Source organism: Armigeres subalbatus, chromosome 2, assembly GCF_024139115.2.
Source record: "Armigeres subalbatus isolate Guangzhou_Male chromosome 2, GZ_Asu_2, whole genome shotgun sequence".
Taxonomy (NCBI): Eukaryota; Metazoa; Arthropoda; class Insecta; order Diptera; family Culicidae; genus Armigeres; species Armigeres subalbatus.
Genome location: NC_085140.1, coordinates 369,566,721 through 369,578,978, shown reverse-complemented (window position 1 = coordinate 369,578,978; position 12,258 = coordinate 369,566,721). Strand labels below are relative to the sequence as shown.

Below are 12,258 nucleotides of genomic sequence, written 5' to 3'. Positions count from 1 at the left end.
TTTTCTCACCGAAGAATAGACCACCGTGCAAATTTTTCGAAGTACCAAAACAAATGCTCACACGTCCAATTGTATAGAAATCAGCGAAAGCACAAGCCAAAACATCATTCTTGCACATATTTTCTTAAACCCCAAAAAGCTCGTTCTTGCAGTGGAGACGTCATCCATATATGGAGAAACTGGCGGGAACATATTTTGATGGGACAATATTTTTTGCGTGGGAGTCGAACACGGCGCAAAATTTGCAATATCATGAGGCTAACACGATGATACTTTTATGCCCAGGGAAGTCGAGACAATTTCCAATCCGAAAATTGTCTAGACCGTCACCGGGAATCGAACCCTCAGCATGGTCTTGCTTTGTAGCCGAGCATCTTGCCGCACGGCTAAGGAGGGCCCCAGATAGTCACACCCTCGGTCCCAATATTATAGATACCTTTTGTTGGATAAAAAAACGACTAGATTTGTGCTTAATCAAAATACAGATTAGAAACAATGAAGGTAATTGTATTGAAACTTTTGTTGTACAAATTATTACATTGAAAAGTATGAATCAATCCAACCTTAACGTTGACGACGTTGCCACTCCGATTCAATTAGCTTGCTCCGCAATTTCCGCAGTTGAATAGATTCCGCTGCATCTCGTCTGTGATCCATTAAATCGATCAGGAAATCAACGCAATCTATTGATTTTTGGTGGTTCTCATATGCCTCTTCGTATGGTTCAATAACAAGCAACGGCTCACTAGACGAATTTTCTAACCACTCCTCATCGGGTTCCGCTTTGTTCTCATGTAGAACGCTGTCCAAAATTTCGTTGTCAGTGTACACATCACAATCACCGATGATTTTGTTCCCTTTGCTGTCACATACTGAGTCATTCAACCAGTCTTTTATGTCATCATTACTGGGATTCTCCTGGTAGAAATGTGCTGTAGCTTTCACAAGAGACAATACGTCATTATCTAACGACCCACTTTCAGCTTCTTCTAGATCGAAGAGCGGATATTCATCTAGAAGGTTCTTCCATGAACCCTCAATTGTCTTATGTGAGATTTCATCCCATGATTGATGTAACCAGTCAATGACTTGGCGCAGACTGATTTTCTTAAGCCTTTCTTCAAAGATATTGCAGTCGGTGTCATCAAGAAGCAAATGAAGCATGAGTTTTTTCTTGTACCGTTTCTTCACCGCATGGAGTACTCCTTGATCCATTGGCTGACCGAGTGAGGTGACATTTGGTGGAAGGAAAATCACTTTTATTTTCCCGTCATTGCTTTCGAGAATGTTGCCACCATCGTGGTGCGCCGAACAATTATCTAGGAGTAACAACGCTCTAGGTTCTCGTCCGTTCTGCTGTGCAAAATTCTGTACCGATGGAATGAACTGTTCGAAGAACCACTGTTTAAACAAATCTCGGTTCATCCAAGCCTTCTTCGAGCTTTTGTAATATACTGAAGGTCAGACTTGTCCTTGGGCAGGTCACGTGGATTCTGAGACGTACCCAGGAACATCAGAGGAAGTTTATTCGAGCCGTCAATGTTGCAGCAAGGCATAAATGTAATTCTTGATTTAATCACCTTCCTACCTTCGGCAATGTCTTCGTCGTTCAAGACCAATGTGCGAGAAGGAAGTAGCTTGACGAACAATGCCGATTCATCAGCATTATAAATTTCCCATTTCTCGTAACGATTCTCCTGAATTTGTTGAATGAAATTAACTTTAAACTGTTCGAAAGCATTAACGTTCGCAGAAGCACGTTCGCCTTCAACACCAATCATCTTCAATCCGTACCGCTTCCTAAATCTGTCGTACCATCCGTTGCTCGACGAAAATTGAACATCCAAATCATAAACATTCCGAGTCTGCAACATCGAAAACAATTGTTCCGCTTTTGCTCGCACTATCTCCGGGATTAATATATGCTTCTTCCTACGCTCCTGTAAGATCCAAAGATACAGAGCTTCCTCTAGTGCAACCAGCTTTGCTGTTTTCATCGTGCGCCGTTCCGTCACGCCGGTCTCCTGGTATTTATAGGCGGTGTTCTCAATGGTCTCCCGGTTCTTGATGAAACCCAGAAGCGTTGTTCTTCCGATGTTATACTCCCGAGAAACTTTGGTTACTGTTGATCCGTTCTTGACGCTCCGAATCGCTTGCAGCTTCTGTTGAAGCGTTAGCACTACGTGCTTTTTCTTTGGTGGCTCTGATACATTACTAAAATTTGATAATTTATTATACAAATTCAGTTTAAACATATATTCAATATTTACCTGCTGTTTAGAGTTGCTAGGGGTTTCCTATTTCCGTCCATGGAACTTCCTACACAGCACTCTGTTGGGTTTGGATACCGGATCCCACGCAATTTAAAAACTTTATAAATCCGCAGAAGCTGCAGCAACGGTAACGGGGACCATCTGGCACTTTCCGCGATAATGAATATTGAAGAGTTGAGGAACCAAGATGATTTTAAATAGTACGATTGCGATATTCACTTCAAATATTTTTCATAACTTGCGATGCAAAACAAAAACAAACTTAGGGTTGCCATATTTTTTCAAAAAATTATAATAGGGTTACCAGTTTGTCGGATTAAAACGTTACCCCGTTAACTCGACAGGAATCATTGTCGAATGAGCGGGGTTCTACGGTAATCAAGCGTTCCGATGAGCTAAATGAGACAGAATGGTACCACGAATAAAAGCGAAATAAACCAACGGTCGAGGAAATATTTACTGTTGAAGGTCAACGATGTTTACTGCTCGCGATTCACCCAATTAGCTTCGGATATGAAATACTTGCAGTACTCGCGGAAGGAAGTTGCATCCGCTACCAATGAATATTAGGTGATATTAGTGTCTGTTGGAAACAAAAGAATTGAACAAAGCTAGTTTATAGAAACGCATTTCTGATCTGTGTACCTTGGTGCTAATTGTTTGATTGAGCATGAATAAAAATGTTACTAATTATGTTATAAATTGTTCATATAACTATCTTTCATCGCATTCTGAAACCGAAGCTATTATAATATTAAGTCTTCTTCTTCTCTTCTTATTGGCATTACATCCCCTCACTGGGACAGAGCCGCCTCGCAGCTTAGTGTTCATTAAGCACTTCCACAGTTATTAACTGCAAGGTTTCTAAGCCAAGTTACCATTTTTGCATTCGTATATCATGAGGCTAACACGATGATACTTTTATGCCCATGGAAGTCGAGACAATTTCCAATCTGAAAATTGTCTAGACCGGCACCGGGAATCGAACCCAGCCACCCTCAGCATGGTCTTGCTTTGTAGCCGCGCGTCTTACCGCACGGCTAAGGAGGGCCCTTGATAATATTAAGTATTTATAATGATTTTGCCATAGGGAAAAGACACTTCGGGGCAGCACCCAATGTTTATTACTAGAACTAGAATGAATGCAACCGAATTCTATGATTTATAGTACATAACTGGTATCTGTACAGGTGTCAGTACTGCTTGCTATTGCATATTTGCCCCATATGGATAGAAAAGCATAGATGAGAATGCATTCAATTATAGGCACTGTGGTAGATGTACACAAAATCGAGGTGCTGCCCAAATGATCCAACACCTCTCCCTATTCATCTTAGTATTTCTAATACTATACTCATCGTATTTGATTTCTTCGTATTCATTTCAAGCAAAAAACGGGTAGTGTTGGAATGGACTAGAACAGGTATTCATAGTAGTGTGTATCTGAGAGTGTATTATTGAAATGAATTTCAATCAGAAATCGAATAATGAGTAGCATTTATTGTACAGAAGTTATACCACGTTATACTGTGTTGTTCGAACTTTATATCGTGAAGAGCAAAACTTTCCTATAAGATTCAGGATTTGTCATGCATTCTGCTTTTTGCATAGTACATATAGAACTTTTTGATGGTTAACTAATGTCCCCAAGAATGCAAAATTAAAACCAATAAATGTTGTAGTTTTGTCTGTCAATCGACTAGGTCATATTTATCTAAAATATTGTTCACTATATTTAACTTTGACACTTGTTTTATGTTGCATATGGATTTCACATAAACTAATGACATCCGCTAACTGAAATGCATATACATTATGTTATTTTCAACTATAAATACTAACTCTGGAACGATAAGCTTTCAAATTCTACGAGGCAACTGCGTTTCCTGCCAATCTGGGCTTCATTATGCTGTTCGAATCAGTTTCCCGGACGAACAAGAAATGAAAAAGCCATTTCTTCATATATATTTGATTGAAAACTGGATATAAATCTCAAATCAAATGCGGCAGTTTATACAACTGCTGAAATTCTCTGAGAATAGTACCTAAAATTTGCTTATTGCATGTAAAAATCAAAATTTCATCAAATTATGCAAAGGTCCAAAGTAACCGTTATCTTGGAATAATGTCCTATTTGACAGGTCCCAACTAAAAAATCAAAAGCAATAGGTCCTAAGTAACAAAACTGCTCACAAACCATGTGTACTTAATGAAAAATGCATAACAAACATGTTATTCGAACTCTACGACTGTTTTTACGTATAGAAACCTTTTAGAAACTGGAATATTGTTTTTATGTTAAAATTGGGATTAATTTTTTTCATTCGAATTTTCCTCACGAGATTGCTCAGTTCGAGGTCAAAGTTACATCGGCCCATTTGAAATGTTCGTCTAGAAATGGTTTATCCAAAAGATATTTTAGTTACTAGATAAAGATTGTCGCTGTCGTCGCTGTCCGGAACATCTTTTGCTGGCGGAGGATAGGGGAGCTAAATGTCAAAGAAGGAAAATCCATATACGATTTGACAGCTTGGTACCCAAACCCAACATGTTCCGGACAGCAGAACAAAAGGAAAAGAAGCGACAATCCTTATCTAGTACCTAAAATATCTTTTGTTTATCCTGGTAAAATTTCACATTACCGCTATTTAATGTGTTCACATCACATGAAAATATAATCCAATAGACGAATCCAAGTTAAAATAAGAAGAAGACACATGACGGTGTTTACTTTGACAGATCCTACAGCACAGCATACACGTAAAAAAATTTAATGTTATTTATTATTAATATTTCTAATACTTTTTTGCCGAAGCAGGCGCTTAATGATATGTATAAGAAAAAACTTATACATCGCATTAGTCACATACATTCCGAAACTTATACTTTTCATTAACTTATGAATGTTATTAGCGTTTTGGTATGGGATCATTCATTAGGTGGCATAATGAAGAGTATAAGTATTTTCGAATGGTTTTTTGCCAAAACATATAAGGTTATTTTTTTACGTGTAGGATGATCATTTTAACCCTTTATCCAGTTTTCCGCGAGCGGTAATGGCCGCCAGCTTGCTTGCGGGTTAGTCTCTGATTTGACATCTGTGGAGGTCAACTGTACCCACCGCTCCGAGCATTCTGACCAATGTTGCATATAAGAAGGTGCTGATTCAGTGAATTCAAGCCTTCTTATATACAACATTGATCAAAATGCTCGAATTGTGGGTGCAGTTGACCTCCAGAAACGTCAAACCAGAGACTAACCCGCAGGCATGCTGGCGGCCATTACCGCTCGCGGAAAACTGGATAAGGCAGACGAATTTAAACAATAAATTAACAAAAACAACAATAAGACACAATTTTGACATGGTATTAAACTCAAATGTATGTTTGTTATACATTAAACAGTTCAGAAACATTGAAAAATTGGTGGCAATATAGTTGCCACTGCCCGCCAAGCGGTAAAACATTGGTGGCAATATAGTTGCCACTGCCCGGCAAGCGGGAAAACAGGCAACAACAAAAATATAAAAAGATTTTTAAAAATTTGGTTTTACGTAGAACCAGTCAAATCAAGGTACGTTACATTTTTTGGTGAAGAGTCCTAGTAAGAAAACGCATTATAAGTGTAAAAAAAAATTTGCGAAAAAAACACAATTTCGTCAAAAATCCAAAAACCAAATATACAGAAAGGCAAAGCTTTTTTCACGCTAATCACGTAGTAATCTAACACAGGAGATTCAAAATAATTGATACCAACGGGAAAAAAATATATCTTTGTCGTTTTTTTAACGAATTATAACTGAAAATCCTTCTTCCACTCGAAACTTACGATCTGTTCGTGAAAAAACTGTTCTCAAATTGACATTTCAATTTTTTTATGGCTCAAATTCATCTGGGGTGTTACTAGGAAGCAAATAAAGTCACTACATGTGAAATAATAAGTAGAGCTCTTGTTAATAAATAGAAAAACATATTATTTGTTGGTGGCAATATAGTTGTCACTGCCTTATAAAGGGTTAAAATGCTTATAATAAATTCTAGACAAAACGTAATTAGAATCTGATTGAAGTATGATACGAAAAAAGGTTTGGACAAGGGTAATAAACTATAGAGGACGATTGTCGCTGCGGTTCCCTTTGTTATCGTTCCCAAACATGTTAGGTACCTATCTGTCAAAACGTACTGATTTTTCCTTCGTTGACATTTAGTGCCCTATCTTCGCCAGCAAAAGATGTTTCGCCAGTGACGACAGCGACAATCTTCCTCTATAGTATATGTATTACCTCTATTCAGGAAATCCGCATCATAAAAAATATTCGTATTTATTGATACGCAAAACAACTTGTGCAAAAGATAAACATGGCTTAATAAACTTTTAACTCTCGCATATTGAAATGGTTCATTATTTCATGTTTCACTTACTCAATACAATGATTTGAATGGCCTTGTATGATTGTGAAATGAAATTGAATAATTCTGTGCTTCATTATAGTGAAGTATTTGCGTTTTTTTTTTCACTTACCCCATTTACCCACTTACCTCACTGTACAGCACTGTACCATTTACCCTATTTCGCATACGTGTGTAGAAAGCAAGCTGGCAGCCCTCCATCAAAAATCAAAAAAAGATGACTGATCCAGAGTCTATTATATAGAGTTGCGCAAAGAGGATCTTCTTACACTTATTCTGAATGATCTTCTTGTTATTCTGTTTGCAACTTTCATTTTTGTTCAACCCTTAAAGTGACTTCACGGGAGTGTTCACTGCTAAAGCTTTTTAATTCGATAACCAAAGTCACCCACAGAGTGCAAACACGTGAGTTTCTTGTTGCAACTTTATTGTGGGGTGTATTGAAGTTTTTTGAAGCTGTTTCAAGAACAAATCTAATATATTTCAATTCATGCGTTTTAATTCGCCATAATAATCATTAGGCGATAACAATACTTCCGCCTTACCAACAAGCATTATTGTTTACTTTGCTCGATAGGTAGACGGTTTGACAGTTCAATAGGTAGATTTGGCTTCACTCTTTGCGTAACTCTATATATAATAGACTCTGGACTGATCCATAAATGATAAGAACATTGTTTTGTTTATGCAACTGATAACGAGTGCACAAAAGTCTTCCAAAAATAATAACTATATCTATTCCACGGTTGATTGTTGCATTATTTAACTTATTTTTTAATAATCAAGGTAATTATTATACATCAAACATGTATGCAACACTTCGACGCATAAGCCCACTTTTTGCAAGATCTTACACGACGGTAAGTAATTTTAATCTTCTATAGAATAGCTATAGCATTCATTCCGAGCCATCTCATTCACGTTCATTATTACAATTATTATCACCATTTCTTAGAACTTTGCCCAGCCTACCGGCGTCCGGATCGTGGAGGTTGGCCCCCGTGATGGCCTTCAGAATGAGCTCACCATCTTGCCAGCCGCTACCAAGATTAAATTGATCAACGATCTCTCGGATACAGGGCTACGTACGATCGAAGTCACCAGCTTCGTTAGTGCCAAGTGGGTGCCCCAGATGGGCGATAATGTGGAAGTGCTTAAGGGCATCAACAAGTTACCTGGCATCAGCTATCCAGTGCTGACACCGAATTTGAAAGGATTTGAGGCGGCGGTGAGTGGTTTTGTTTGTGGTATTGTTTGATAAGAAACAATACGTTTTAAAATTGATAGTTGAAGATGCAAATTAAGAAGAACATGTACATAATTCCAAAGCCATTATTAGAACATTCTAGCGGTATTTTGTGCTTTGTATTAAATACGCAGAATTCAATTGAAATCCGAAAACAGCTGATTAATAATAATGTAATAATGCAAAAGCAATATAATAGGTGGATATGTATATCGGTTCCATTCGTTTTATAATGCGTTATACATTATTTGCGCAGCATCTGCCTACATCAATATCACATAGTAGGAATAGCAAATTAGCGTAGACAGATCACGCGGTATTCATTTTTATTGAGTGTTAATTATAAAATCTGATAATTTACGTTGTGATGGATGTTAATTTTTCTTTGAAACTCAAAATTTGAAATACTGCATTATAACCACCTATAGGTACCTTATAGGGGTATTGAACGTATCGATTCATTTGTCGATAGTAATAAACACACAATTGACACAAAAAGACGATTATAAGTGTAGAAGGAATTGCAGGAACAGGGAACAGCCAGTTAGTGTGTTAGGTATTAATAATTATTAAGCCTATGCACAAAGATAGAGAAAAATATTCAGTGACAGATATATGGAATTTACCGATATACATCTTTTACAGTTGGCAGCTGGAGCAGAAGAGGTTGCCGTTTTTGGAGCAGCCTCTGAAAGTTTCACCAAGAAGAACGTAAACTGTTCAATCGCAGAAAGCTTGAGTCGTTTCCAGGACGTTATGAATGCCGCCAAAAAAGCCCAAGTTAAAGTGCGGGGGTACGTCTCCACTGTAGTCGGTGAGTAGGATTTGTTGATTTGAGATGTTCAACGGGTGGAACGAACGAAGATCGTTACATTATATTATTTCAACTTTTAATTACAGGCTGTCCATACGAAGGTAAGATAAAGCCATCCGCCGTTGTTCGCGTTGTGGACAAACTTATGGAGATGGGTTGCTACGAAGTCTCGCTTGGTGATACCATCGGTGTGGGAACGCCAGGATCATTTTCGGCGATGCTTCGGGAAGTTACCAAGATTGCGCCGGTCAACATGTTGGCCGTCCACTGCCACGATACGTACGGCCAAGCTTTGCCAAACATTTTGACATCGTTGGACTTCGGTATCGCTGTGGTAGATTCGTCTGTATCCGGCCTGGGTGGGTGCCCGTACGCCAGAGGTGCCTCGGGAAATGCTGCCACCGAAGATGTGGTGTATATGTTGCATGGATTGGGAATAGAAACCGGAATCGATTTACTGAAGCTGGTAAATGTTGGCAAGTTTATATGCGAACAACTGGGAAGGCAATCCGAGTCGAAGGTTAATAGAGCCATGAGGAAAACAAATCCCAATGCTGCATGCTAGAAATCGGCTGATATTACAATATACTAATGCGTTACGGAAGAAACCACTGACGGGTACAGTCTGAAACTTGTGCATTTATTTAGATAAATAAGGAAAAACTGTGCCAGATATATTTTTTGACAATTCTTAAAATGAAATAAAAATACGTAGCATTTTTACATATCTTTTAGCATTTATTTTTCATTCAACAGTTTATCAAATCACTTGCTTAATCTAATAGGGGAATATGAAGCAAGATGATCAATGATGATTGATGATTGCTCCACAGTGCTCATCTGATTCTTTACCATGTTCTGAGTGTCCTCTGAAAATTTGAGCTCATTTGGATTAAAACTGATTTAGCACAAGTCGTTTCAAGTTTGCATGCAAATTAGTATGGGGAATTTTATTTTTTCATTATACTGTTAATGACGTTTCCCCATTAAGCGCAGGTTAAAAGAAAACCTACATGGCTAAAAGGGATACTCAACAGCTTTCACCCAACGAAAACCGCATGTTGATTAATCGTCCCAGTAATTAGTCATCGATTTTAAGACAGGTTGCGAATCTTTAGTCATGATCGTTAAACTTCTTTGAGGGCATCACTGAAAAGTGCAGTGCAACATAGTAGCCTGAATTTGTGTTTGCTATCTTTCGCGCCACGAGCAGCAATGTTGCCTGTTGATGAGTTATGCAATTAGCTCCAGGAAACCACGGTATAGATTAAATTCGATTACTAATTATTGGAACGATTAATTGAGATGCGGTTTTCACTGAGTGAAAGCTGTTGAGTATTCGTTTTAGCTATGTATGTTTTCTTTTAACATGCGCTTGATGGGGATGCGTCATTAACAGTATAATGAAAAAATAAATTTCTCCATACTAATTTGCATGCAAACTTGAAACGGCTTGTGCTAAATCAGTTTTAATCCAAATGAGCTCAAATTCTCAGAGGACACTCAGAACATGGTAAAGAATCAGATGAGTACTGTGGAGCAAAATCGATTTTTTGAACCACCCTAATGATCATATTGGACCTTATTACGGATTTCACATTTACTTTTATTATTACGTATGGATTTAATGTTTTAAGAGAGAATGTATTTACGCACTACCGTGTCCTGTGCTTAGTAGTTGCCAAGCTACCACACATGGGAGTGTCGGATTCCACCAGTCGGATGGCAGGATATACCGAATAAACTCACCTTGGGCTCCGTCATGTTTTTTTCCCAGGAACTGCCTTCCAGACAGGGATTGAATCCAAAAGAGAATGAAAAAGTCTCTCACTTATCACCTCTGTATAGGTTCATATACGATATGTAGCATACCTTGAGATACTGTCATGATAAAGAATTAATTCGGGAGGCTACACTGCTCTTATACGCATATTTGTCCCCTGTTTGCAAGGATTTCCTATGTACATGGGACAGTACACTGCCGCATAACGGCAGTATACCTCATGATAATTTTCTTTTAAAATGCTTCGAACGCGAAAGCACTGGTTCTGATGATGCATTTCAACTTGTTCTACACAGCTGTGCGATCCCCCACACAAAATCAGCGAGAACAAAGCGAGTATCATCACTTCTCTGTGGGGGCTGGCTATCCGATTCTGTTTTCTCGCACTTTTATACTGCCCACAACTTCAAAATAGTACCATGTTTGCTTGATTTCCTATCTACATGGGACTATTATGCATTAATAGACAGTATACAGGTTTGATAAATTTGTTATCATGGCTTGTTATTATACGGAACAGTTTTTGATTTTCTATGTTATTGGAAACGACTGGAAATAGTTTTTATGTAGAAATTTTGGCTATCTAAGTTTTAAAAACCCAGATTAATCCACCTAGCAGTGATTGTGCCTTTCTCGTACATAATTAATCAATCCAATCCAACCCGGAATATTAGTTGAAATGCTGAGTAAGGTATTATTAGCGTGTGCGTTTTATTCGATCTTTTTTATTATGCTTTAAAGCTGCAGAGGCGTTATGGCGTTATGAACGTAACTTGCATGTTATGAAAACTTGCACGCTAAAAATGAACTACTCAAAATTGAGTCGAATCCGACTCATTTTCATTAAAAACGGGACAACTCAAAATTTGAGTAAAAGATACTACAGTATACCCCCGCTGATCCGATAAATGTATGGCCGGACTATCGGGATTTCTCTCGTTAATCCGACTGTCAAATCCATACAAATGAACCAAAACAAAATCACAGCACAAATTTGAAAACTGACAGCATAATGTGTTTAAATGGGTGTTGATACTTTTTAATCCGGAAAATTCCGAATTAGCGAGATCCGGACTAACGAGTCGTCGGATTAGCGAGGTCCAGATAAGCGGGGGGATACTGTACTTCAATAAAATGATGATTTCGCGAAAGTTAAGCTTGGCCTTCCATCAATTTTTAATACGACAGATGCGAATCAAGTTTATCTATCTATCTAAGTGCATTTTACGACAAACAGACTCCTAGTTTAAGTGCAATCATCATTTTATTGAAGTAGTATCTTTTACTCAAATTTTGAGTTGTCCCGTTTTTAATGAAAATGAGTCGGATTCGACTCAATTTTGAGTAGTTCATTTTTAGCGTGTGTGTTGCATTTGTTGTACTCAAGTCTTGTACTAAAGCGAGTAGAAGAGCTTGCATGGGTTGATTCTACAAGGCATTTTATAGCATGTTATGACTTTTTCACGACATATCATAACCATTTGAATATTTAGAATTTTTTGGAATGTGCAATCGTTATGAAATTCAATAGTGATCAACTACGCTTTATTCTTTGTCGATTGCAACTTGTTGCTAGAGAATCGGTTAAGAATTCCCAACTAACAATTTTGGTGCTAAAAGCTTCAACTTCTAGCCTTTGGCTGTATAATATTTGAATAAAAGCAGCCAATGCTGAATAAAAGAAAAGCCTCCGCAAACAATCCCTTAAACTTCAACTCGACTATTACCCAAAT

General features: G+C 37.9%; 2 protein-coding genes across 2 annotated transcripts in view; one reads left to right on the top strand and one right to left on the bottom strand.

The window, feature by feature from the left end:
- The window catches only part of LOC134213053 (uncharacterized), a 96,083-nt gene that overhangs the window by 6,894 nt on the left and 76,931 nt on the right, over positions 1 to 12,258 (bottom strand). The gene's annotated exons all lie outside the window — the stretch shown is intronic.
- On the top strand, positions 7,299 to 9,469 carry LOC134217216 (hydroxymethylglutaryl-CoA lyase, mitochondrial). The gene is made up of 4 exons (XM_062695993.1): positions 7,299 to 7,542; positions 7,638 to 7,910; positions 8,574 to 8,742; positions 8,829 to 9,469. The coding sequence occupies exons 1-4, from the start codon at positions 7,489 to 7,491 to the stop codon at positions 9,305 to 9,307; spliced, it is 975 nt and encodes a 324-aa protein (XP_062551977.1). The 5' UTR covers positions 7,299 to 7,488; the 3' UTR covers positions 9,308 to 9,469.

Bases quoted from the DNA above. Each gene is read 5' to 3' on its own strand.
- LOC134217216 (XM_062695993.1), top strand. From the start codon at position 7,489: ATGTATGCAACACTTCGACGCATAAGCCCACTTTTTGCAAGATCTTAC. The intron at 7,543-7,637 runs GTAAGTAATTTT...ACCATTTCTTAG, and splicing joins TTGCAAGATCTTACACGACG to AACTTTGCCCAGCCTACCGG. The intron at 8,743-8,828 runs GTGAGTAGGATT...TTTTAATTACAG, and splicing joins GTACGTCTCCACTGTAGTCG to GCTGTCCATACGAAGGTAAG.